The following is a 26,408-nucleotide window of genomic DNA, read 5'->3' on the forward strand; positions in this document are numbered from 1 at the left end:
GGACCCCCAGTTCGAAACTGGGGACCCGGGACCTCTATAGCGCCCCCGACCCTGAGAACCAGACCTTTCCCCGCTCCCCGCGGGACGCCCCGGCCCTTGGGGAGTGCGTCCGTCTGTCTCTCACCGCGTCCCTCCCGGGACCCGGGCTCGTCCCTCAGGAGGTCCAGGCTCACCTGGGCTGGACAGGGCGGGGACCTGGCCGGGCCGGGCCGGGCCGCGTTCTCGCCCTCCGCCGCTCTCGCCCTTTAAGAGGTTCCTGCCACTTTGCCCCTTCGGGGGCCTCCACCTGCACTGACAGGGCAACTCTGGCGTGAGGCCCCGCCCCCGACCCGGGGTGCCTTAGGATTGGTGCAGGCAACTGCCAGTCAGCAGAGCGGCGGGGAGGAGGGGGGAGGAACTGGGCGGGGCAGAGAGAGCGTCGCAACCGGGAAGGGGCAAGGGCTGCAGGTGCGGCCTGACGCGACGCCCCGCGCTGGCCGGTAGGGTTGCTGACCCGCTGGGTCTGCGGAGGTTCGAACTGGGAGCGCCTGAATTGGCTGGTGCGGTGTCTAACGTCGTATGGCAAAAGTATGATGCAATTTGCCACGTGGTGCTACCCCCTAAGTCTGGAAGGGAGACACGGACTTGGTCACAGGGGACTAGGGAAGTAACCCTGAAGAGGACCCCTGGATGCCCTGTGCCGTCTGTGTCAGAGTCACTACTCTGAAGCTGAGTTTCCTCAACTATAAATCTTGAAGAATATTTTCCTGAGAATTAGCAATATATGTTAAGTACCAAGCTCCGGGCTGGCGCACGGTTGGGTGGTCTTCAGTAAGTGTGGACTCTGGTCCCCTTTATTCGCATCTTCCCACTAAGAGACTTTCCCTTCCTTATTGTCTGTCCTATCAGCGCTGGAAGGGGCTTACATAGTCACTGGTCCAAATCCCCTCCCCTCTGTACCGCATTTCAGAGCTGTGCTCACAGACTTCCAGGTGGTTCAGTGGTAAAAGCATCCGCTTGCCAATGCAGGAGATACGGGTTCAATCCCTGGGACGGGAAGATACCCTGGGAGAAGGAAATAGCAACCCACTCCAGTATTCTTACTGGGAAATCCCATGGACAGAGGAGCCTGGTGGAGTACAGTCCATACGCACACACTTTCAGTGATGGGAAGCTCATCACTTCCCAGTCAGGCCTCCTTCACTTTAAACCCGTCCAGAGACTTCAAAAGCTCTGCCTATTAAGGCCAACTCTGCCCTTTAGGAGTCCTGCCCACAAAGAACAAACCTAATCCCTCTTCCGAGCTGAGGAATGGCAGAATCACAAAATCATACGCTACTTCATGTTGGAGACCCATGAATCCCTTTTGGGGGCAAATCGGACATACAGAAGCTCACTGGCAAGTGACTTCCTGTGACTTCAATGGTCTTTCTATTAGATGGACTCAGGAATCAGATTGTCGAGAGTCAGAACCTGCTACTACTTACAAGCTGCGGACCGTTAAGTGAAATAACCCATGTAAAGTACTAATAAGAACAGTGCCAGTCTCAGGGTAAGCATTCCAGAAGTGCCAGCCTTTATTATAGAAATTCATGTTTTGCCCTCCAAATTCACCGAAGCCCCCTTTGGGTCAAGTCTTAGTCTTTAGTTTTCAGGGCCCAGGTCCCTGCCTTCAAGAAGCTCACAGTCTAGCAGAGGAAGGTCTGAGCTTCTACATCTTCTGATAAAGGTGCACAGTCTCCAATGCACCACAGGAGCTATAGTTTCTTTAACCAGAAATCTGGACCCTTGAGACCCTTTCAGTCCCTCCCACAGTGGACCCCATAGGGAAAGCTGACACGCATCCAGGTTCCCAAGCCTACTGACACACCTTTCACTTGTCCACATTCTCACCTGCCCACCAGGTGGTATGGCTCAGCACAGTGGTTAAGAGTTGGGAATCTGCAGATGATGGAGTCTAGGCTCTTCCACTTAGCCGCTCCGTACCTCTGGGTAAATCCCTTTCCCTCTGGATTAATATTAGCCCCAAATTCACATAGAGCTGTTGGGAAAATTAAATGAGCATGTGAAAATACATATGTAAATACCCGGTAATGGTTCCAGTGTTATTTTTTTAATTGCTCCCACGTGTATTCGCGCACCCTGGAGAGAGCAGGCTGTGAATGCCTTGATTTAGCCTCGGCAAAAGGGGTTTCCTTCCCCTTTTCTGACTCTCCTCCTCTATCGAAAGGGCGGGGCGCGGAGAATCCCGCAGCGGCCCAGACGCGGCTATTCTAAGGAACTGCCGCAGGCCCCACCCCCTCCTGATGGGGGCGAGCACTTGGCTCCTCCTCTCTTAGGCTGGAGCTGCCTGTGGGTGACTCAGCAGCGCCTGCGCCTGCCCCGGCCTGATAAGTGTGTGTGCCTGGGAATGTGTGTGTGTGTGTGGTGGGGGTGGCCAGGGAGGGCTCTGTATTTCTGAGTTTGTGCGTGGGATGTCCACGTGGGAGTGTGCTTGTGATCTTGACCTGGTGTGTGTCTCTCATCTCTGTGTATCACGGAGCGGGGCAGATGCATTTATGGGTGTGACAGTGTGCCCTTGATGGTGAGTTTGCACAGAGGGTGTGCCTCTGTTTGTGTCTCTCTGTGTTGTCATATAAATTGGTGCTGCCCCCACCTCCCGCCAGGCCCTGGGGCCTGGAGCCCTGCCCAGGACCCTCTCTCAGGACACAGCCTGGGTTTCTTGTTGAAGTGACATGGGCACTTGTATGGGTGAAAGTCACTGGGTTGGGGGGGAGGGGGCTGTGGAATGGGTGGATGCTGTCCCTGGGCGGACTTCAAGCCCCCTGCCCCCCTGCCTCTGCCAGTGAAGTCTCCACCTCCCTCCCCAGACTTGGTGTTATTTGCCTCCTGAGATGCTCCCTCTGGGGGAGTCCTCCAGAGGAGGTGATCACTGTTATTTTACCTGTGTTCTTTCATTTGATTCCTTTGAATCCTTATAGCCAAAAGTGTTCTAAAGAGGGTCTGAGAGCAGAAGACAGCCAAAGTCACACAGCTTCTAAGGGTTATAAGCAGGCAGCAGATCTCTGCCCCCCCCCACCCCCGGGCTGAGCACCAAGTTTGCCTGGGGGGGACTGATAAGCTTGGGGGGCAGGGAAGGAACCTGTTTGTGTCCCCCCCTCCTTCTCTGAGTTGCCTGGGCCTCCAGCCAGCTCCTTATCCTGCCAGAGCCTGGGCTCTACCATCAGCCTCCACTGGGTGATTGGGTCTTGAGTTGGGTGATAAAGAGGCCAAGGGACGGGGTAGGGGCTTAGAGGGTAGAGGGTGGGAGGCAGGGCCAATATGTGAGCATCTGTCCTGTCAACAAAACTTAATTGAGCTCTTTATTCAAAACTGACCAATGCCCAGTCTAAGTGGGGAAGGGTGTCACAAGACTGAGCCACAAGAAACAGTGGAGATAGCATGGGAAGCTCAGGCAGGAGTCAGGGGCTGGAATCTGTTGCAGGTTTGAATCCTGATCTCACCATTCTCAGGGGTGGGTGTAGGACCCAGCCAGTCATATTTCTCTCCTAGCCTGACTGTCTCCTCGCCAGTCAAATGAGGTCATGGCGCTCATCCTGTCATCCTTTCTTGACTCTAGGACATTAAGACTCTAAGATAATTAGATGGAAAGCCATTTGTAAATTGAAAGTTGCTCTGCATACATAATGGACATTCATTCCTGTTGAGATTCACGGCCTCCTGTGATGAAGGCCCTAAAGCAGCTGTGTACCCAGAGCCCAGGGAAGGGAAAGGGATTCCATCTGCAGGATTAGGGAAGATGGCCCAGAGAAGTGACCTTCCAGCTAGACTTTTAAGGATGACTTTACTGCATGGAAATGGAAGAGGGCCTTCCAGAGGAGGACAGCCTACACAAAGGCCTGGAAGTAGAATAGTGAAGGTGTGCTCTGGGAACAGAAAATGGTCCAGTATATGTGCAGCACAGAGTGCATCGTGTGACCGGATAGTGGAAGGCCTTGAATGCCAGGTTAAGAGCAGGTCAGGTGGTGGGGGAGAAGAGATACTGACATTTGGGTCAGCCAGGGAGTCTCGGAGGTAGAGGCAGCCATGTGCTGGCTGGGCTGTGGCAGTCACTTGGGGGCACCTGAAATGGAGAGAGAGAAAATTGATGAGCAGTGGTTCAGGGACCCCTTTCCTAAGGAGGATCCAACTGAGCCCCACAGCTGATCCCCAGGATAACATTAAGATGGGCAAGAGGCTGCAGAGCCCCCTCCAAGGGAGAGATGGGGGTTGGCAGGGATGGAGAAAAAGCCGAGTCAGATGCCCCAGTCTGGGGAAAGATGCATGCAGGGGCAGAGAGGGTGCCCACCAATAAACACGGAAGGTCTCTGAAGGCCCCGCTGCCCCCAGAGGGCCTCTGCTTTGCTAAGGTGTGGGGAGGGGGCCAATCCCACCAGGAGAACCCCTTCCCAAGGAAGGCGCCATCTCCAGAAGCCCCTTTTCAAACAGCAGTGGTTGCCAGCGATTGGTTTATTGTATATCTGCCAGGTACGTCACTAACCCATTCCCATGAGTTCCCCCTATTTTATGGCTGAGGATGGGAGAGGTGAAATGATCTACTTGCAATCACACAACTAGTCAATGACAAGGCCAGGACTTGAAAGCAGCATTTCCTGTTTCCTGAGAGGGAAGGAAAGAGCTGATGGGGTATTTGTGCGGAAAGCTAAGATTTGGCTAGTTGGGGCCAGGAAGCTGGGAGGAGCGAGGAGGAAAGATGGTGTCTGCTGCCACCTTGTGGTCCATAGAGCTGCTGTAGTGGAAGTGTGGAGCCCGGCCCCTCAGGCTGCCAGAGGGAGCTCAGCCTGGGATTGAGGCTGCTTTGGGTGCCTGAGGGTCAGCTCCAAGGCAGGGGTTGTCATGAGAGGGTGGGCATTCAAGTGAGAGTCTCCCAGATTGCAAGCCCGACTCACTGTGACGTGTGAGGCCCTTGACACGTCTCTTACCCTCATTCCTCAGTTTCTCTCCCCGCCTTTGAGAGGATGAAAAGGGATCTTCTTTACTCCTGTGAAGACCTGCACAGCCTTTACTCATCTTTGAAGCTGGAAAAACTCAGGACCTAATGGGCAGGTCCAGGATTGTGGGGCTTCTTTGGGGGCTTCTTTGGGGGCTTCTCTGGGGGGGGTCTCTCTTTTCTTTTTAAGTGAATGTAAAGAATAAATAAACAATGCAAAGGGATAGAGGAAAACAACAGAATGGGAAAGACTAGAGATCTCTTCAAGAAAATTGGAGGTATCAAGGAAACATTTCATGCAAGGATGGACACGATAAAGGAGAGAAACGGTAGCGACCTAACAGAAGCAGAAGAGATTAAGAAGAGGTGGCAAGGATACACAGAGGAACTACATGAAAAAACTCTTAATGACCCAGATAACCACGATGGTGTGATCATTCACCTAGAGCCAGACACCCTGAATTGTGAAATCAAGTCGGCTTTAGGAAGTATTACTAGGAACAAAGCTAGTGGAGGTGACAGAATTCCAGCTGAGCTATTTAAAATTCTAAAAGATGATGCTGTTAAAGTACTATACTCAATATGCCAGCAAACTTGGAAAACTCAGCAGTGGCCACAGGACTGGAAAAGGTCAGTTTTCATTCCAATGCCAAAGAAGGGCAATTAAACTAAGGTACAACTGCACTCATTTAACATACTAGCAAGGTAATGCTCAAAATCCTTTAAGCTAGGCTTCAGCAGTACATGAACTGAGAAATTCCAGATTCATAAGCTGGATTTCAAAGAGGCAGAGGAAGCAGAGATCAAACTGCTAACATTAGTTGGATCATGGAGTAAGCAGAGGAGTTCCAGAAAGGCATCAACTTCTGCTTCATTGACTACACTAAAGCCTTTGACTGTATGGATCACAAAAAATCGGAAAATTCTTACAGAGATGGGAATACCAGACCCCCTTACCTGTCTCCTGAGAAGCCTGTATGTGGGTCAAGAAGCAACATTTAGAACCAGACATGGAACAACTGACTTATTCAAAATTGGGAAAGGAGTACGACAAGGCTATATATTGTCACCCTGCTTAGTTAACTTATACGCAGAGTGTGTGCTGTTGCTCAGTAATGTCTGACTCTTTGCAACCCCATGGACTGTAGCACACCAGGCTCCTCTGTCCATGGGATATCCTGGCAAGAATACTGGAGTAGTTTGCCATTTCCTACTCCAGGGGATCTTCTTGACCGAGGGATCGAACCCCAGTCTATATGCAGAGTACATCATGTGAAATGCAGGGCTGAATGAATCACAAGCTATAATCAAGTTTGCTGGGAGAAATACCACCAACCTAACATATGCAGATGATACCACTCTATAGCAGAAAGTGAAGAGGAACTAAAGAGCCTCTTGATGAAGGTGAAAGAGAGAAGTGAAAAACCTGACTTGAAACTCAACGTTAAAAAACTAAGATCATGGCATCTGGTCCCATCACTTCATGGCAAATAGACGGGAAAAAAAGTGGAAGCAGTGACAGATTTTATTTTCTTGGGCTCCAAAATCACTGTAGACAGTGACTGAAGCCATGAAATTAAAAGATGCTTCCTCCTTGGAAAGAAAACTATGACAAACCTAGACAGTGTATTAAAAAGCAGGGACATTACATTGCCGACAAAGGTGCATAGAGTCAAAGCTATGGTTCTTCCAATAGTCATGTACAGATATGAGAGTTGGTTCATAAAGAAGCCTAAGTGATAAAGAATTGATGCTCTCGAACAGTGGTGCTGGAGAAAGACTCTTGAGAGCGCCTTGAACAGCAAGAAGATCAAATCAGTCAGTCCTAAAGGAAATTAACACTGAACAATCATTGGAAGGTCTGTTGTTGAAGCTCCAATACTTTGGCCACGTGAGGCAAAGAGCAGACTCATTGGAAAAGACCCTGATGATGGGCAAGATTGAGGGCAGGTGGAGAAGGGGGCGACAGAGGATGAGATGGTTAGATAGCATCAGCGACTCAGTGGACATGAATTTGAGGAAGCTCTAACCTGGCATGATACAGTCCATGAGTTCACATAGAGTCTGACAGAACTTAGTGACTGAACAGCAAAGAAATAAAAAATGCCTGTAGCCACTCAGGGCTTCCCAGGTGGCGCTAGTGGTAAAGAACCAGTCTGCCAATACAAGAGACATAAGAGACATGGGTTCGATCCCTGGGCCGGGAAGATCCCCTGGAAGAGTGCACGACAACCTACTCCTGTATTCTTGCCTGGAGATCCCATGGACAGAGGAGCCTGGCGGGCTACGGTCCATAGGGTTGCAAAGAGTCGAACACAACTGAAGTGACTTAGTACGCATGCATGTAGCCACTCAAGGCTGCAGGACACATGTGGGAAGAAGGGAAAGTCAGAATGAAAAGAGACGGTGCTCTTAACCAACTGAAGTTAATGTATTTCACTTTGCAAATTTTATGGATATTTACGACCGTGTGAACATAAGGCCGGGGTCCTTCCTAGGGAAGGACCTATGCAAGTGTGCAGCCTTGACTGACACATAAACCTCATGGTGAGTCCACCCCTAGGCTTGACAGGGTCAAGTATTAGGCACACATGGGAGATGTGGGAATTCTGAAGCCAGAGCAGGAGCTGGGTTCATGTCTCCCAACCAATCCCCTTTACCCCAGGCCCACTGCCATACCCCACAGGCAGGCTGTTTACCCACGTCCTCCAGAGCTACTGACCTGGACCTTGTGTGTGGCACATCCTAACAGCTAGGTTGCTCCAGCCAGGACTGCTCAGGGATCTTCTGTTCCATCCAGTCCAACCCTCATTTGCTTTCCAGACTTGGAGGTCCCAGGCCACAAGCCCCAGGAAGCCTTCTCTGCCTGCCCTCGCCTCCCCAGGCAGTGCCAGCACTGTGCTTGGCACTGAGGCCTTTGGTCCGTACAGAGTTGTTGTCTGAATCCCTGCTCTGCTGTCCATAGGGTGTCGTCACGTGTGGTCAGCCTAGATGGACATCCTAAGGCTCTCCTCTTCAGCGAGGCCTGGGGGGTGGAGGGTGAGGACAAAGAAAGGACTCAGACCCAGTCCCAGCCCTCCTCTAGCTCATAATCTGGTGGTCAGGTAAGACGGAGACTGAGTCTTAAAATTTTCAGGCCTGGCAGTAACCTTGAGATTGACAGGTCCAAGTGATTATCAAACTCATTTAGCTACAGACGCTCAGTGTAAGAAACAGAGAGAAGCAGGACTGTGCTGAGTGAAGCGATGGATGTAAGAGGATATGGAAATTCTGTTTGCTTGGCCTCCCCCAGCTCTTCTAAGAAACTAAGAGTTGAAACCACTAAGATCAAGTTCTTTGTTTTAACAGAGGCCTAGCAAGGATAACGGATGTGACCAAGGTCACAGAACAAGTTAGTAGCCAAAGAGCCAAGGATGTATTCAAACCTAGTGAAACTGTACCCCATAGGATTAAAAAATCCTGAAACCAGGCCGCATAGGGTTAACAGAAACTGGTAACTAATAGAAATTCTTGGGCTTGTCTTACAGAACAGCAGTTAAGGGAATGGTTTGGAAAAAAAAAAAAACCAACCTTCTGCTTGTAACCTGCCTCCACTGACCAAGCTCACTTAATTATTTTCTGACTCCTTAATCACCCCTATAGATAACACCTCTGACATATGGGTCACTACAGTAACAGGAGCTTATGTTGTTTTCCAGGAGCTTGGAGTCAGCTCCCGTCCAGTTCAAGCTGGCTAGGACTGGATCAGACCACTCACCCTAAAACTGGGCCTGCACAGAAGTCAGATGAATGACCTTTGGACAACAGAGGCCAAAAACTCCACCCTCAGATCATGCTAAGCACCTCCATTGTTGAGCATACATCCTAGAAAGAAGCCATGCCACTCAGATGCACCTGCACAGAACCCTGACTACCTCACCCTTCCCCCACCTCCAATCACCTTTCCCAATGCCAAGACCTTGCTTCTTTATCCCATAAATATCCCCAGCCCTTCACCTTCAGGGAGGCAGATCTGAGATTTCTTCTCCTGTCTCCTCACTTGGCTGCCTTGTGAATAAACCCTTTCTCTGCTGCAAATAGTGGCAGATTTTGTATTTTTTGAGCTCCAGACTCACTATGGATGGTGACTGTGCCATGAAATTAAAAGATCTTGCTCCTTGGAAGAAAAGCTATGACAAACAGCATATTAAAAAGCAGAGACATTACTTTGCTGAAAAAGGTCCATAAAAGCTATGGTTTTTCCAGTGGTCATGTATGGATGTGAGGGTTGAACCATAAAGAAGACTGAGCGCCAAAGAATTGATGCTTTCGAACTGTGGTGCTGGAGAAGACTCTTGAGAGTCCCTTGGACAGCAAGGAGATCCAACCAGTCCATCCTAAAGGAAATCCTGAATATTCATTGGAAGGACTGATGCTGAAGCTGAAGCTCCAATAGTTTGGCTACTTGATGCGAAGAACTGACTCACTGGAAAAGACCCTGATGCTGGGAAAGACTGAGGACAGGAGGAGAAGGGGATGACAGGGGACAAGATGGTTGGATGGCATCACCGACTCAATGAACCAGTTTGAGCAAACTCCAGGAGATAGTGAAGGACAAGGAAACCTGATGTGCTGCAGTCCATGGTGTTGCAAAGATTCAGACATGACTTAGCAACTGAACAGCAATAACTGCTGCAAACTTCTGCATCTCAGCATCTGACGTGCTGCATGTTAAGCAGATGAACCTGGTTCAGTAGCACCAAGTCTGTCTGCCCAGGTTTCAGGCTATCTTTGCTCAGCCTCAGTACTGGACAGTCAGGGCTGAACCATCCTTCCCACCCCTGACTCACATCTCCCTCCAGTCTCATTCTGGATTCTGTATCCACTCAGCACAGCCAGGATGGTGAAGAGCTCAAAGTGGTCCCAGGGGCCATGGGAGTGGGACAGCAAGGAAGAGGGGCCCTTTTGGAACCCATGCTGAATAAGAGGAAAGACTGGACTTTTGTCTGTTTGCTCACTGCTTATCCTCTGTCTTAGCACAGAGCCTGGCACTCTGTTGGCATTATTAGTTGAATGAATGGATATGAGTTAGCAGCCCAGGGGATTCTTCTTGGGTGGGGAAATCATCCCTCCAGGTTGACCTCATCCATCTCTGGGTGTTTCTGGTCCTCTGGGGGTCGGAATCTGGGCTGGACTTCCTGTAGGTCTTAGTAAATATTTCAGCTTCGTTGTGTCTTCCTTCTCTTTCTCTCTGGAGCAATGTCCTATCAGAGGAAGCTGTTGTGTGACTTTGGGCAAGTCACTTCCACTCTCTGAGCCTCCAGCTCCTCATTTGTCAAAAATACTCACTTTAAGGTGTTTTTAATTATTCATTTTAAATATTTATTATGACCTTCCATGTGCCAGGCACTGCATAAGGCCCATGGGGTAGAAAGAATAAAAGAGGTAATAACTTGCAAGGATAAGAGTGCCTGGTACATGGTCAGTCAGTGATAGTTCTCCATGCTCATCCAATATTCCCAACAGAATGCCCCCCCTCATTCAAGACCCTCTTTCAGGAACCAGTTCCAGTCTACAGCTTCCAGGCATGAGAAAACTTGCCAGGGGGATCAGCTGTGGACAGCAGAACAGGGGAAAGAAGTGGGGACCAAATCAGGGTGCTAATGCCACACAAGACCAGTAGGTGGCAGAAGCGTCCCGGAAGTGAGCGTGTCTCCTTGTTCAGTTCAGTCCATTAGCCCTGTCCAGTGTATCCGATTCTTTGCCACCCCATGGACTGCAGCAGGCCAGGCCTCTCTGTCCATCACCATTTCCCGGAGTTCACTCAAATTCATGTCCATTGAGTGGGTGATGCCATCCAACCATCTCATCCTCTGTCATCCCCTTCTCCTCCTGCCCTCAATCTTTCCCACATCAGGGTCTTTTCAAATGAGTCAGCTCTTCACATCAGGTGGCCAAAGTATTGGAGTTTCAGCTTCAACATCAGTCCTTCCAATGAACACCCAGGACTGATCTCCTTTAGGATGGACTGGTTGGATCTCCTTGCAGTCCAAGGGACTCTCAAGAGTCTTCTCCAACACCACAGCTCAAAAGCATTAATTCTTCGGCATTCAGCTTTCTTTATAGTCCAACTCTCACATCCATACACGACTGCTGGATAAACCATAGCTTTGACTATACACACCTTTGTCGGCAAAGCAATGTCTCTGCTTTTTAATACGGTGTCTAGATTTGTCATAGCTTTTCTTCCAAGGAGCAAGTGTCTTTTAATGACAGAGAGTGCAGACCCTATTTCAGAGGGTTCTAGAATCATGGTGTCCACCACCTCAAACGCCCTTGGAGAGAGAAGGGGACCCTCTACAGGGACGGGGCTCCCCTGGGTAAAGGGAGTACTTTCAAATGTTAACAGAATGGGGAACTATGGGTGATGTTTCCTCCTTTTTAAGCTTATTCTCAGTCTCTATAATGAGCATTCTATAATGACTGCAAACATCACTGAAGAAAAAAAAAACAAAAAACCCTGTGTTCCCCTTCCACCATATTTCCTTCCCCCTCCCCACACCCCCTTAGGAAACAGCTAGGTTCCGGAGTCTGGGCAGTGTTGTGGGGGCCCAACCGCCTTCTGAGAAAGGGCAGTCTTGCTTAGCATGGGGGTGGGGTGGGGGTCTGATAGCAGCTACAAGATATCCCAGCAGGGCCAAAGATCAGCACAGAGCAATCCAGGAAGGCTTCCTGGAGGCAGTGGAAGCGGCGCTGACCTGGAAGTGTGATGACGCTGGCACCTGAGAGGAGCCTGCACCACCTGCCCCATTTCTCTGAGAACTGCCCGCCCTTGGGCTGGGCCTCGGCAGCCCCGTCCCTGTAGAGGGTCCCCTTCTCTCTCCAAGGGCGTTTGAGGTGGTGGACAGGCAAGACTGAACTCAGGCTCCTAGCATCCTCCACTGGGAAGGAGCACGGAGAAGTCATCTGGACTTTTCAGGCAACTGGAAGCTATTGAAGGTGAAAAGCAGAGTATGTTTCCCCATCAATAATAACGTGGCCTCGTTACACGACAGCTGCTGTCTTGTTGAGTCCTGAAGAGAATCCTGGTTACAGTAACTGCTCTCCTATTTTACAAATAAGGAAAGAGATGCCCTGAGTGGTCCCGCAGACATGCTTTTCCCCGGGGCATTCATACAGCGGTGAAGAAAGAAAATCTCTAGCGTGCACAGACTCAAACGCCTAAAGCTCTGGAGCGCGCTTCCCTCTCCCCTTCCCTACCCACCGCCCCCATCCCCACCCCCCCCCCCCCCCCCCCACCCCTCCACACATCCTCAGAGCTGTTCTTTCCAGCCTCAGGGAGGACTGGCTCTAGGCAGAGCTGTAGGGCCTCTGGGAGGTTCTCTGAGGAGATAGAGGCCAAGCAGTCAAGCCCCCTTCCTCCCCGGAGCAGGCTGGCAGCCCCGCCGCCGTCGCCGCCCACACTGCCGCTGGGGGGCGCGGTTGAGCTCCGAGTCTCCCCCGTGTTGGACCTCACCGCCTCGACACCGCAGGCCCCAGGTGGGCAGCCCAGGACTAGGGCTCCGGGCTCAGAAGGAGGCTGTCTCGAGGGGAAGAGGGGCTCTGTGCCCTGATGCTTTCTTCAGGACCTGGTCTCACACAGCGGGGAGGCAGGTCCTGGGACAGGAAGTCCACCTTCCAGAGTTACGGAGTAACCTCGGGGCCAGCATCTGTCTGGGGAGAACCCTGAGGAGGTGGGGACGCTCTCTGAGGCTTCAGGCTCTGACTCCCGCTCCCACCGCTGCCTTGAACGCGCACAGAAGAGATTCGGGTCTTCTATCACCAAAGTCTTCCCTGGTGGCTCAGCTGGTAAAGATATCCGCCTGCAATGCGGGAGACCTGGGTTCGATCCCTGGGTTGGGAAGGTTCCCCTGGAGAAAGGAAAGGCTACCCACTCCAGTATTCTGGCCTGGAGAATTTGATGGACTATGTAGTCCATGGGGTCGCAAAGAGTCGGACACGACTGAGAGACTTTCACTTTCATGACCAAAGGCAAGGCCATTGTAGGGCAGGTGGGAGGGGAGGGAGGGAGAGGGCATTAGTGGGAGCCCCAACACGCTTGTGAGCATGTGGGCCTTAGATTAGGGGGGTGGGCCACAGGGAAGAAGGCGGAGTCAATCTGGAGGGAAGGGGTGGGGCACATGCCAGGAAGTGGCTACAGCTGTCTCTTGTGTCGCCTTCTCCCATCAGATCAGGTTTTGACACCGGCTCAGTAGTTGCAGTGGGCTTAGTTGCCCTGAGTTATGTGGGATCTTAGTTCCCTGACCAGGGATCAAACCCATGTCCCCTGCATTCTTCACCTCTGGACCACCAGGGAAGTCCCAGATGGGGTCCTTCAGGACAGTGTCACGTCACCCTCTGAGTCAGGTCCTGAGGGTGGGGCTATACTTTTCTCTCTGTGAGCGGGCAGGTCTAGGTCATCCCCCTACAAACTGGGCTCCCCTCATGAGAGGACCACAGTGGGTGAGCAAAAGAAACAGCCAGAGATTGCAGACACTGAGAACAGGGCTCACTTTATTGGGAAAACAGAAAGTTGGTTCCTTGGTCCCCAAATGGAACCTGGGAGAGGCAAAAGCCAGGAGTCTGAGTCAAGCTTCGTTTCTGGCACGCCTGCCTCCCTCACCCACAAAGGGGGCCAACTCCAGTGACACACACTGGACCCCTAGAGGGACTCGTTCTCCCAGTTTCTGGCAAATGCCCAGGGCATTTTATCAATAGATGTCTGTTTCTGGGATCGAAAAACATGAGGGAAACATTTCTTTCTCTCCCAGGAAGGCAGTGCCCTCAGAATCCATCAACCCATGTCCCTCAGAGAGGGACAGAGCCCTGCTCAGGGGCACACAGCAAGTGGGAGATGGAGAGTCAAACCCACGTTCCCTGTCTACTGGCTTGAGACTCGTTTCAAGAGGAGATTCTAGAAGACAAGCCCATTGGATGGATGTCGCCTGCACTGACACCTGCCCGGGGACTCCATCCCCGTGACTCAACCATGCAAGCCAGGAGGCTCAGGCCAGTGCCACCTGGGGACATATCTTTCCTCCCAGGCTGTGCCCCAATCTAGGGTCTCGGAGACCCGGCGAGGACCCAGGGAGACAGCTCTGTAGAAGGTACTTGGGGAGAAGACAGCCTCTCGAAGTTTGCTTCTCCAGTGTGTGCTGTCCCACCTTCTGAAACTCAAACTCAAGCAGATGGCTAAAAAGGAAAGTTCTTTGCTCCTGACCAACCTACAGCATTCAAAGACGGGGTCGGAGCAGGGATCAACAGGAACATTAGATAATGTTAAAAAGCTCCATTTGTTGAGCACTCACTGCATGCCAAGCACCTCTCTCCTCCACTCAGTAGAACTACTGTGTGTCATTGCAGTTCAGTTGCCAAGACAGACAGGTGTGTGACCAAGACAGACAGGTCCTTCACTCATAGCTTCTTTGTAAATCCCCACTTCTTACCAGGGGCGCATCATCATCCACGATGGGCAAAATGGGCTCAAGGAGTGAAGTGACTTCCCGAGGTCACACAGCACAGACATGGTAGGCAGTCCACAAATTCACAGGGCAAAGCAGTCTTCTGAGGCAGGGGGGGACTGGACGGGAGAGAAGCCACTGCCAAAGTCAGAGCAGTTTCTCGGGCGGCCGGCTGATGCCCCTGCCGCCCAGGTGATGAGACACAGAGCCTGCCAGGGAGGGTGCTCTGTTCACACTTATGAGCTGGACTTGAGGGTCTCCCTAGTACCCCTTCGTGTGATCACAGAGTGTCCGTTTGGGAGTCAAGCAAGCAGAGGAAGTGGACTTGACAGACCCAAGACAGCATTCTAGCTGGACCAGCCATGGACCAGCTGTGTGGCCTTAGGCAAGTCATTGCCCTCTCTGAGCCTCAGCTTTCTCACCTGTAAAATAGGGGTAACAGTAATGCCTATTCATAGTTATGATGTGAAGATGAAGTGTTACCCCATGTCTAGTGCCTGGAACAACAAAGGGCCCTACGTGCTGTCTGTATTCCCTGTTGTGATGACACTGGCCTCTCACCGAGATGGGGATGCGAAGGCACTCCGTGTCCCGGAAGAGCTGCACACAGGTGGGGCTCGTGGCAGGTGCCGCTGATGAACCAGAGACTGAGCAAGCCCCAAGCCTAGCACTCTGCTCCATCAGGAGGTCCATCCTGACCGCATCAGCTCCCCTCCGGCTACCATTCTGAATTTCCAAGCTGCCCGCCCCGAGAACCACCCAGCCTGCAATTTGAGCCCCTGCTAGAGACTCCTCACCCATCACCTGCCCTGACTCTGTACTATGTGCGCAGTACCCAGAAATGAAATAAAGGAAGAGATGATGGTGAGTAAATAAATTATAAGAGGAAAGGGTGTGTGTGTGTGTGTGTGTGTGTGTGTGTGCGTGAGTGCTGGAGTCAGGATCCGGGGCAACCACTTCCTAGGGGTTTTGGAGCCCCTGAGCTGACTCCCAGCCTGGATCTGCGGTAGTTGCCAGACGAGAAGGCAGGCAGAGGCCAGGCTGAGGATCTGCTGCTGACGACCACGGGGCTGGTCTTGGGCCAGGGGCCCAGCAGAGGCCCAACCTGGACTGTTGCTCCTCCCCTCTTAGGACATGGTGACCCCTCTTCATCTTGGGGAACATCTCAAATTCCAAGCCAAGCAAACCTCCCTAGACAGCAGCCTCTGGCACCCCCATTCTTATTACAGGAGAACCCTGGCTTGGAGGCCTACTATACGCCCTGGTGGCTCAGTCGGTAAAGAATCTGCCTGCAGTGCAGGAGACCCAGGTTTGATCCCTGGGTCGGGAAGATCCCCTGGAGAGGGAAATGGCAACCCACTTCAGTATCCTTGCCTGGAAAACCCCATGAACAGAGGAGCCTCGTGGGCTGCAGTCCATGGGGTCGAAAAGAGTCGGGCACGACTGAGCGACTAACACTTTCACTTTTTGTGTGCCCTGTCTTTCCTTCAGAGAGGGCACTTGGAAGTGAAGCGACTTGCTTAAGATCCTAATGCTAGAAGTGGTCATGAATCCGTCAAAATCAGGACACTTATTAGAAACTGAGCATCGTATTAGAGGCTGACTCATTCCCTTGTCTAGGAGGAAGCAGAAGCACAGAGGGGGCAAATTCTTTACAGAGGTCACACAGCCAGGCAGCTAACGTCAGAGCTGACTTCTGAATCCACTGTCGAGGCTTCCAGGCCACACCAAAGACTGAACCTGTAGGCTCCAGTTTACTCCCTTCACTCTCCTGCCCTCCCCACCCAACCTCTCTTACATGACACTTGACATTATCCATCACTCCCTCCCCCTGGGAACGCCCTCCTCCTCCGGTTTCCATGGTAGCACATTCAACCCATCCTCCTCCTGCCTCTCTGGCAGCTTCTCACTCTCCATAGTGGCGCCTGAGCCTAGATCCCCAGGCTGGGTCCCCCATCTCTTCTCTCTTCATCACTACCCCTGAAAGCTCACCTCCTTTTCCATCTGGGTCTCCAGCTCTGACCTCGCACAGCAACTCTACTTTTGAGTAATAATGGATACTTTCCACATGTTAATAGCTCACGTGCTGGGCCCTGTACATATATTAATTCATTAAATCCTCACAACACTCCCATGAAGGAAGTCCATTCTACAGATGAGGAAACTGAGACACAAAGAAGGGAAACCAAGCTCTGACTCCAGCTTTAACCACTACTTCTATTACAAGAAGAGATATGAAATTGTAGGACATTTTGAAACCAGAAGCGAAAACTTTCCTCCCACCTCTTGAAAAGAGAGGAGTGGAAATTTTGTAGGAAATCAGACCTACTCCACCGCTTTGAAAGCCCGGTGATGATCTAGAATTACATTGTCAATTTGCAGCTTTAAAAGGCACCATGCACAATACACTTTGAAACTTGAAGATTTGGAGAGCTTCAGGAGGAACAAAAGTTCACGGAAAATTGCCCTTTTCCCTCAGATTTTTTCATTTAGTTTTAAGATTTCAAAAACTTCACCCCAGGATACCGGCTACTAAGGCTCTTCTACTTCAATGATGCTTGGAATTCACTGAAAACTTGGACCCTGGAGTTCCACTGACTTGAGTTCTGCTACCACGTATGGGCTCTGTGAATTAGGGGTAAGTGGTTGACTTCTCTGAGCCTGACTTCTTGTTTAAAATAAAGGCAGTATTACTCGCTCCACCGGGCTGTCATGGACCAGAGAAATGATGGGCATCAAGCTCATGGCATGGGGGCTAGCACACAGAAGCATTTGACTGAGCCCCACGCTTCCGCTGCACACAACTTCTTGGGTTTACCAAGTGCTTGATCATTCTGTGCTTTTGCACACACTGCTCTTTCTTCTTGGTGGCTAACTCCTAGTCATCCTTTAAGGCCCTCTGACCCTTTCCACCCTTCTCAGAATTGCTACAAATATGGGTTTCAGTAAAAAGCTAGAAAAGGCACTTCCCTGTGACACCCTCGCCCATCCTGGGGCTCCCTATCACCCCGCATGCATCACACTGAGATGCAAAGATTCATTTATGCTTTGGTCCAAGCATAGGCTCAGACCTTCTGAGGATGGGGCCATACTGGACTCACTTCTGAGTCTCAGTGCCCAGTGTGCACAGGAAGCAGATTTCAACACGTTTGCTTTACCTTAAATGCACGTGGTCAGGACCCAGCCCCTGCTGATGCCAAGACAAAATTATATACCAGGACTGGTAACAAGCAGGCAGATCCAGACAGCTGCAAGAAATGGCAGTGACTGGGTCCAGAGCAGCCTCAAGACAGACCTGTCCCGGAGGGGTTGAAGGGGACCCAGTCTTTGCAAGGAGAATAAACAGCCCTGGCTCCAATGTCACCTCCTTCAAGAGTCTTCCCTGGTTCCTAAATTGTCCCTTTCTATGATATCTCCAGAAGGCACTAGCAGGAGGGGTCCCAAGTGATGATAACAAGTGTCCTGGAATGTGTCCCCTGCCTTGCTGAACCCCCACCCCATTCAGACACAGAGATCTTTATAGTCACAAGCTCCATTTGATCCAGGTGGATGGGGACCCCAGGCCTTGGTGGCTTAGCAGTCTGATTGGAGTGCTGGCTACGATCCAACATCTTCCAGGGCACTAGTGGAGCCACTTCCTGAAGGAAGGACATTCCCAGGTCTGGGGCTTCTCATCCTGAGAAGGTGACTATGTTTTGCCCACTAAGGGCATCCCTGCCCCTCTTGTTCCCAAGCCCACCTTGGTGCCTGAGCCCCAACCCCCAGAATGCTAGTTCAGCCCCTGCTGGAGTGACAGCCTCCCAGAGAGGAGAAAGGCTTTTGTTCCAAGGAAATGACTGTCAAAGAGAGAGGAGGTATATCTTTTTTTTTTTCCCCCTGTTTGAGACAAAGACGTCAATTTCTTTCCATCTGTCCCAAAAAGGGAAGAAAATTAAATTTGTTTTTACAAAGATGTCAGCACACAGCTTCAATAGGGAGTCAGGGTGTATGTGACCGAGGTAGTGTTGTGGAGAGAGGGGAGAGGTTGGGGGGATGGTGGAGACAAAGTTTGAGGTGGGGGACACAGAGAACAGACCAGACCCTGATAGAGGGGGAAGCAAAGATCTGGGGATGCCGGAATAAAATGCCAAACGAAAAGGAAAACTTCTATGCCTAACTCTGGTGGACCTGACCCTCAGCAGCTTGAATGGGGCAGCTCGCGCAGGGGGTGGGGACCTGGGGACACAGCCTGATGCCTGCACTGCAGTTAGAAAAGCTTTCTTCTCCCCGGTCCCTTCCAAGCCAGGTCCCAGGGCCCCGATGCAATTCATCAGACATACTGGGTGTAATAGGCAGATGTTGCGAGAAGGGAGAGAGGATTTCTTGGAGGTTCTTATCAGGGTGCCAGTGTCTGAGAGGAGGAAAATGCCACCCTGGTGCTTTAGAAACCATCTCCCCACACACACCCAGAGCCAGGGGCCTCCTACACTCTGGGAGCTATTAGCGTGGCCCTCTGTCCTCCAGCGCCTGGGCCAGAGAAGCCACAGCCGTGGGGACCCCCAAAGTGTCCTCCCTGTGGCTTAAGGACCTAACTTCAAAGTAGAAGCCCCCTCCCTCTGCCTCAGTCCCCCTCACCAGCCTTTGGCACAGAGGCCGACTGGCAGCTCTGGTTTGGGATCCGCAAGCCCTCCTGACTCCTCCGCGTGGGGACCCCGCCCCAGCTGAGGCCCTCTTGCTTGCTACCCTGTCCCGCAACTCCACTGTTCCATCTCAAGCTCCACTTCGATGCTGTGCCTCCCTGCCCCTTCCAGGGAAACGACTGTCGAGGAGAGAAAAGGTGTATCGTTTCTAGTTTATTTTCTCTTCGTTCATTAAAATGGCAAATTGGGCCTGGACCTCGGCGAGCCCCGCCCCTTTCTGGAACTTTGGGCTGGGACTTGACTCCAAGCTGCGGCCCCATTGTTTGCACACGGGCCCTCTCTCCCAGCCCCGTCCGGAGCTGGAGCGCCAGCCTCACGGCCTCGTCCTTCAACTCACCCCCACAGGAGGCCCCTCCCCATCACACCAGGGCCGATCTTGAAGCTCGATTCTACCGTCCTCAGCACCGGCCCTCCTCGGTCCTGGGCCGGGTCTCAGACCAGACTCTCACTGCCGCCGACCCAGCTCCAACTAGAACTCGTGGAAGGGGCCCCCATTTAGCCGCCCAATCCCAGAGCCACAGGTCCACTCCCCTGGGCTAGCGAGCTCCCCCTGCCCCAACCCAAAGCCTTTGACCTTGAGCTCGGCCTAGAGGCATCGCCCCGCCGTCCGGCCCACTCCCAGCCCGTCCCAGACCAGCGATCCACCCCACCGCAGGGACCCCGCCCGCCCCACCCAGCGTCGTGGCCCCCGCCCCCACTAGGACTCCGCCTAACCGCCGGGTCCCTCCGGAGGGGCGCGTGGCGGGCCGGCCGGCCCGGGTCAGGCGGCTGCGCCGCCGCCGGGGCCGTCGGACGGGGTGCAGGCGGTGACCCGTTCGCGGGCCGTGGCTTCGCGGGCGCGGCTGAAGCTGCTGGGCTCCCGGCGGCCGCAGGGCATGCGGCAGAGCTGGCGGAAGCAGCGCTTGAAGTTCTCGTCGAGGAAGGCGTAGAGCACGGGGTTGAGGCTGCTGTTGGCGTAGCCAAGCGCGATGCACAGGTGCAGCGCGGCCACCACGAGCGGGTCGCGGCGGTCGATGTCCACCAGCGTCCAGACGATGACGAAGATGTGGATGGGGGCCCAGCACACCACGAAGGCGCCCACCACCACCAGCACCATGCGGGTGATGCGCCGCAGACTGCGGTCCTTCTCCTTGGAGCCCGACAGCAGGCGCACGCTGCGCAGGCGCAGCAGCATGAGGCCGTAGCACACGGTGATGACCAGGATGGGCACGACGAAGGCGAAGAGGAACACGCAGATCTTGGTCACCGTGTCCCAGTACCAGCTGGGGTTGGGGAACTGGAGCATGCACACCACTGCTCCTTCTGAGCCAGGGAAAAAGGAAAGACACTGGGTGAGGGGCTAGTGGGCCTAAGGACTTCGTCTCCCTGCTCACCCACCCTTCTCGGCTTAGCCAAGCCCTGCTTGCCTCTTCCTGGCCTTTTCGATTCTTCTCCCTGCAATGTCCTCCATCACTTCTGCACTTGGTGAACTCCTACTCATCCTTCAAGACCCCAGCAAACTGGCCCTAACCAAGGAGGTCTGTTTTCTATAGTTTCTCCCAGTCCCTTTATCAGCTTCTGTGCCGTGGGGAGCCATGATATAATGATAGAACTTAGCTCAAGCCCACTAAATGTCTATCATGATGATAACTGAAAACTCTGCACACATTTGCAAAGTAGCTCCAGTGGGGACGGTACTGCTAAGATTGACTTAGAGAGCATGTGTTAAGAGTGGGACTCAGGCCGTGCTGTGTGATGTGGCCTGGGAAGATTGTTCAACCTCTACCAGAGTTTCCATAAAGTGGGACTAACAACAGTACCTAAACTCATAGGGTTGTTGTGAGGATCAAATGGGCCATGGTGTGGAAAGCATTTAGCACAGAATGGTTCAAACACTTGGGGCACTCACAGGGCAGAAACGTGGGACCCAGGGGTCAGAGCTAGGACGCAGATCTGCCAAGGACGCAGATCTCAGCTTCATGTCAAGAACGTTCTGACTGCCACTCTTGTCCACAGATAAGAGGGGATGGAATAATCTCCCTTCTCCTGGAGTGTGGGCTCAGGCTGCATGAGCACCTTGGGGATGTTATGGGACTCAGACACAGGGCTGAGGCTGGCCCAGGGGGCTCCCAGGACCTCGTGGGATCCTGGAATCTGAGGACCCATCCAGGGGACTTGGAGCCTGAGAGCTGTAAGAAAGGGGCTGGGGTCCACAGACAGAGTGGGTCCACAGGATATCAGGCTGGCAGGACCACCAGCCACAACTGGACCCAAGGACTTTCATGGTACAGATGGCAGAAGCAGGCCCAGAGAGGAATAGCACTTGTCCAAGGTCACACAGCAAGAAGCTTATAGAACTGAGTGCCAATGGCACACACTTAGGGAGTGAGTGTATGTGTGTGAATGTGTGTGTGTGTATGAGAGAGAAAGAGAGTAGGGGGCGGGGGATGAGGAGGCCCATCTGGCCCAGCCCCCAGAAGGGCTGAAGTTAATGGCCTGTAAACTGAAGGCTGACAGTGAGGAATGAGGTCCAGCTGCTCAGTCAAGACAAATCACTCAGAGACTATATAAGGGCAGGAGAACTCTACCCTTGTGAGGGTCAAGGTGGCCAAGAAACTCCCCACCAAGCCTGTCCCTCTCCTACGACAGTGCAAACCTTCACCCTGGCGGCAAAAAGGAGCAACAGTTATGGGGACAGGAAACTTGGGTTCTAGCCCAGATTCTACCAAATGTCTGCTAAATAAATCACCTGACCTCTCTGATTCTCAGTTTGCTTTCAGTCCAATGGAAGTAGGAGTCCCTGCCTTGTCTATCTCACAGGCTCAAATATTCTAATAGCTGCTATTTATTGGACCTTGACAATGAGCCAGGCCTTGTCCTAAGTGTTTCACAACCTATCATCTCATTTAATCTTTTCAACACCCCATGACAGAGCGTGGGTCAAGAGAGGTTAGTGACCAGTGTCTTTGCTGCTGCTAAATTACTTTTCCCATTTATATCAAGTTGGGGTCATGTAACCAGCTATCACTGGACTTCCCATGTGGCTCACTGGTAATTCACCTGCCAATGCAGGATCCCCTGGAGAAGGAAATAGCCACCTACTCCGGTATTATTGCCTGGGAAATCCCATGGGCAGAGGAGCCTGGCAGGACTACAGCCCATGGGATCACAAAAGAGTCAGACATGACTAAAACAACAACAACTAACCAGCTATCACTAGGAAGTAATGGGCCCTGCATTTACACCACTCCCTCATTCATCTGCTGGCCAGAGGCTAGTGCGTGCGTGTGTGCTGAGTCGCTTCAGTCGTGTCTGACTCTTTGTGACCCCATGGACTGTAGCCTGCCAGGCTCCTCTGTCCATGGGATTCTCCAAGCAAGAATACTGGAGTGGGTTGCCATGCCCACCTCCAGGGGATCTGCCTGACCCCGGGATCAAACCCTCGTCTCCTGCGTTGCAGGTGGATTCTTTATTCTTTGAGCCACCATGGAAACCCAAATGCCAGCACATTGTAGCCCAAACCATCATTTGGAGGCTGGATCCCTGATTGACTGTGTGGAGTAGAGCCCCTCCTCCACTTACACTGGACTGTGATGTGAGTGAGAAATAGACTTCTATTGCGTTACGCTATGGCTGTTGTTACAGCAGCCACCTGACTGATACAGGTAGTTACTATACTACACTAATTAGTACAGCATTTTACTCTGAGGAAATGCGCCTGTCATTCTATGCAGGCCATTCTCTAGGCCTTGCTTTGGTCATCTGGGCCAGTGGGGTGGAAGGGAGTTTGGGATGGGATTGCAGATCTTATGGCCCCCACTGCTCACTGGTCACCCTCTCCCCACTGGCTATCCAGCCACACATCTGGCCATCCATAATCCCATTCATAAAATTTTTTTGGCCAACCAGCCATATGACCACTGACCAGTCATTCATTCTCCCATCAGTCCACCACTCACATTCCCATTGGTTGATTATTCACACTCCCACTGGCCAGCCATCCACCCTTTCATTGATTAGCAACCCACACTCCATTGGTGATCCACCTACACCCACCCTGGTAAAAGGTCTACAAACCCACAGCAGCCTGTGTGCTGCCTCCTGTGGTCAGTGATCCGTACCAAGGCTCCCCTCCTCACTCACCCCGGGGGCGGGTCACAGCCATGACCATGATGGGTACACCGACACCGGAGGCCAGGACCCAGATGCAGATGTTGATCAGCTTGGCCTTGGCAGGGGTGCGGAAGTCCAGGGCCTTGACGGGGTGGCAGACGGCAATGTAGCGGTCAACGCTCATCATGGTGAGCGTGAAGATGCTGGTGAACATGTTGTAGTAGTCAATGGACAGCACGAGCTTGCAGAGCAGTTCCCCAAAGGGCCATGTCTCCATCAGGTACTTGGCACTCTGGAAGGGCAGTGTGCTGGTGGCCAGGGCGTCTGCCAAGGCCAGGTTGAAAATGTAGATGTTGGTGGCTGTCTTCATCTTAGTGTACCTTAAAAGGAAGTGCATATATAATTGTTCCATTTCACGGATTTCAGTTTCACATTACGGAGGGGGATGACTGAACCAAAGTGACAGGAAAGGTCAGGGGCAGAGGTGGGACTAGAACCCTATCTGATTCAGCATCACTCCTTTCCACTATAACAGATTCAAAAGGAGTTCTCCAGCAGGGAGTAATTTTAGTAAGAAGTTACTCAAGGAAAAGCCCTTATCTTCTCAGGGGTTCTACGCAATATGCTTACATATAAAACTGGGCTCCAGAGGAACACAGGTCTCAATTCTAATACTGCCTCTATTATTTATTAGCTGAGTGACTCTGGGCTAGTAACTTGACCTCTCTAAGCCCTGGTGTCCATATTGTTAAGAAAAAAAAAAAAGAGCGATACTTTTACCAACCTTATTAGGGCTGTTATAAAATTTAATAACAGATGATAGAGCATTTAGCCCTGAGCTCAGAGCACGGTAAGTGCTCAGTATATGACAGATGTTATTATTCTCCATATATACAAATGAAGCTGGGGGCTAGGCCAGAGTGACCTGACCCTCTGGCCTCTGCCACTGATCTGGCCTTTGGGGAATATAATTAACCAACTCTGAAGAAGCTGAGACAAACTGGCTGGGGCCTCAGACTGCCTGGGTGTTCTCCAGGGTTGACCAGGGCTCCCAGTCGGTGGGCCTATCAAGGCCACCTTAGCCCCAGGTGGCTGGACTTCCTCAGCTGCAGGCAAGGGAAGCAGCTGACAGAGTCACACACCTGACCCAGGCCATGAGTCCAGCTGTCCAAACCAGATGTCTGCAGCCACGCCGGGCACCCAGAACTCAGCAGCATCCTTCCTTGGTCTACTTGCTGCCAAGCTGCCAGCCCTACAGCTGGCCTCTTGTTGGGCCAACATTTACAGTCATGACCTCTCTTGTACTGAGGCCCAGGCTGGGCACCAGATAGCCTGGAGGAGGCTAAATACACTGAAACAGACCATCCCTGTGCAGCGTGATCATCACAGGAACACACAAACACCAAGGCAGGGGTAAGGATACCTTCCATGATCCTGGAATGATCTGAGAAACCCAGGGGAGGGTTGCATGAGCAACTCTTCAAATTTCAGAGCAAGAAGAGCCCAGAGAGATTGAGGGAAAGTTTTTACTACCCTGTGGACCAGGGACTCTGGAGGGAATTACCAGAAGAGTCTGTGAGAAGTGCAGATTCTTAGACCGCACCCCACCCCAGATCTTCTGTCTTAATCTCTGGAAATCGGGCCTGGGGAATCTTCATCTTCAGCCACACACCACACACACCACACACACCACACACACCACACACACCACACACACACACACACACGTGCGTGCTTCTCATGGACTTTATTGCTTGGGAAGCCCTTAGGGGCTTCCCTGGTGGCTCAGTGGTAAAGAGTACCTGTCAATGCAGGAGACATAGGTTTGATCCCTGCTTCGGAAAATTTCCTTGGAGGAAAAAATGACAACCCACTCCAATATTCTTGCCTGGGAAACCCCACGGACAGAGGAGCCTGGTGGGCTACAGTCCGTGAGATCTGAAAGAGGCGGACACAACTGAAAGACTAAGCAACCACAATGCAGCCTAAAGCCCACACTGGGGGGAGGTGAGAAACTGATCCGAGGCCACAGAGTGACCGTGGCGGACCAAGCTGAGAACTTGGCCCTCCTGGCGTCCAGATAGTGCTCTCTCCCCGCTCCACCAAAGCTGGAGCCATACCGCGCACCTCTGCTCCTCTGGGCCGAACCTGCCTGACAGCGGCCTGACAGCGGCCGAGTCTGGTGACCCCAGGATGAGCGCGCCCAGTGTTTTGAATGACTGAAGGAACTCACATCACCTAAGGCTGCTCCTTCACAAAGTGATTGATTTTCTTTTTTTTTTTTTTTTCTTTTTTGGTTTAAAATAAAAAAAGGACTCTTTCATTGTCCTCCAGGGCCAGCAGCTGTCTCACTTCCTCCCAAAATAGCTGTCATTTGCCCTGGGGCTGGAGAAGCAAAGTTTTGCTCGGAGACAGCAGAATTGCAAGTCTTGGGAAGTCTGCCTTCAGCGGTGCGGGATCACAGCTGTGTGGGAGGCGGTCTCAACCCCACAGCTGACTCGTCTAATTTCACTTCTTTTACGCAGAACAATTAGAGGCTGTTCTCTGCCTGCTATTTTGATTTGTGAAGGATCCTTCAATTCCCAGAGGGGGCTGGGATAAGGGGAGTGGGTGATGAAGCTGCTGTAGCTGGCCCAGACAGGGCTGAGGCGCAGCCGACTCTGGGGGTCGGTGGGGCCCCGGTAGAGGGAGGGGGAACCTCACTGGCCACCAAGCCGGGTCCTCCTTGCCTCCTCAGTACCAGTCCTGCCACTTGACGGCTCTCAGCCCCCTAGGGATGGAGGTTTAGCTGCTAAGTCTTGTCCGACTCTTGAGACCACATGGACTGTAGCCCGCCAGGCTCCTCTGTCCATGGGATTCTCAGTCCCCTAGGAGCTCCTCAAAGCCCTCTCCCGTACCACCTCTCAGGCCTCAGCTCCCAGAACCTTCCTCCTGGTGGATGTCCCTTCTCTGCCCTCCCGGCCCCCGTCCCACAACAGCCTCTTTGCTGTACCTTGGCCACATCAAGCCCATCCCACCTCAGGGCCACCAGACTGCAGTCCACTCAGCCCAGAACCCTCATCCTCCATATTTTGCATGCCTTGTTCCTTCTTTTTTTTTTCCTGTGGCTGTGTTGGGTCTTAGTTGCAGCATGCAGAATCTTTATTTTTGGTTGCAGCAAGTGAGGTCTTAGTTGCAGCACCAGGGATC

The 26,408-nt window shown here is 52.3% G+C and overlaps 2 protein-coding genes and 1 long non-coding RNA gene across 41 annotated transcripts in view; 1 reads left to right on the forward strand and 2 right to left on the reverse strand.

Moving 5' to 3' along the window:
- Positions 1–296, reverse strand: part of EPB41 (erythrocyte membrane protein band 4.1) — a 184,682-nt gene extending 184,386 nt beyond the window's left edge. For 19 of the 39 annotated variants that reach the window (XM_060411393.1, XM_060411412.1, XM_060411388.1 and 16 more), the window contains exon 1: positions 174–296. The gene's annotated coding sequence lies outside the window, so the exon portion shown is untranslated. Of the gene's footprint in view, positions 1–64 lie in introns of all 39 variants that reach the window. The other 20 variants (XM_060411396.1, XM_060411419.1, XM_060411417.1 and 17 more) reach the window with 4 other exon arrangements.
- Positions 297–2,430: 2,134 nt separating this feature from the next.
- On the forward strand, positions 2,431–9,046 carry LOC121818771 (uncharacterized). Its single transcript, XR_006058879.2, has 2 exons — positions 2,431–2,563; positions 8,668–9,046. It is a non-coding gene; the product is annotated as an uncharacterized LOC121818771 (long non-coding RNA).
- A 10,841-nt stretch (positions 9,047–19,887) lies between these two features.
- The window catches only part of OPRD1 (opioid receptor delta 1), a 38,950-nt gene continuing 32,429 nt past the window's right edge, over positions 19,888–26,408 (reverse strand). Inside the window, exons 2-3 of the mRNA XM_027965410.3 lie at positions 23,250–23,599; positions 19,888–20,429 (exon numbers count right to left, since the gene is read on the reverse strand). Of these exons, the coding sequence (XP_027821211.1) occupies positions 19,888–20,429; positions 23,250–23,599 (892 nt within the window). The remainder of the gene's footprint in view (positions 20,430–23,249; positions 23,600–26,408) is intronic.

The sequence above is a fragment of the Ovis aries genome, chromosome 2, assembly GCF_016772045.2.
Source record: "Ovis aries strain OAR_USU_Benz2616 breed Rambouillet chromosome 2, ARS-UI_Ramb_v3.0, whole genome shotgun sequence".
NCBI lineage: Eukaryota > Metazoa > Chordata > Mammalia > Artiodactyla > Bovidae > Ovis > Ovis aries.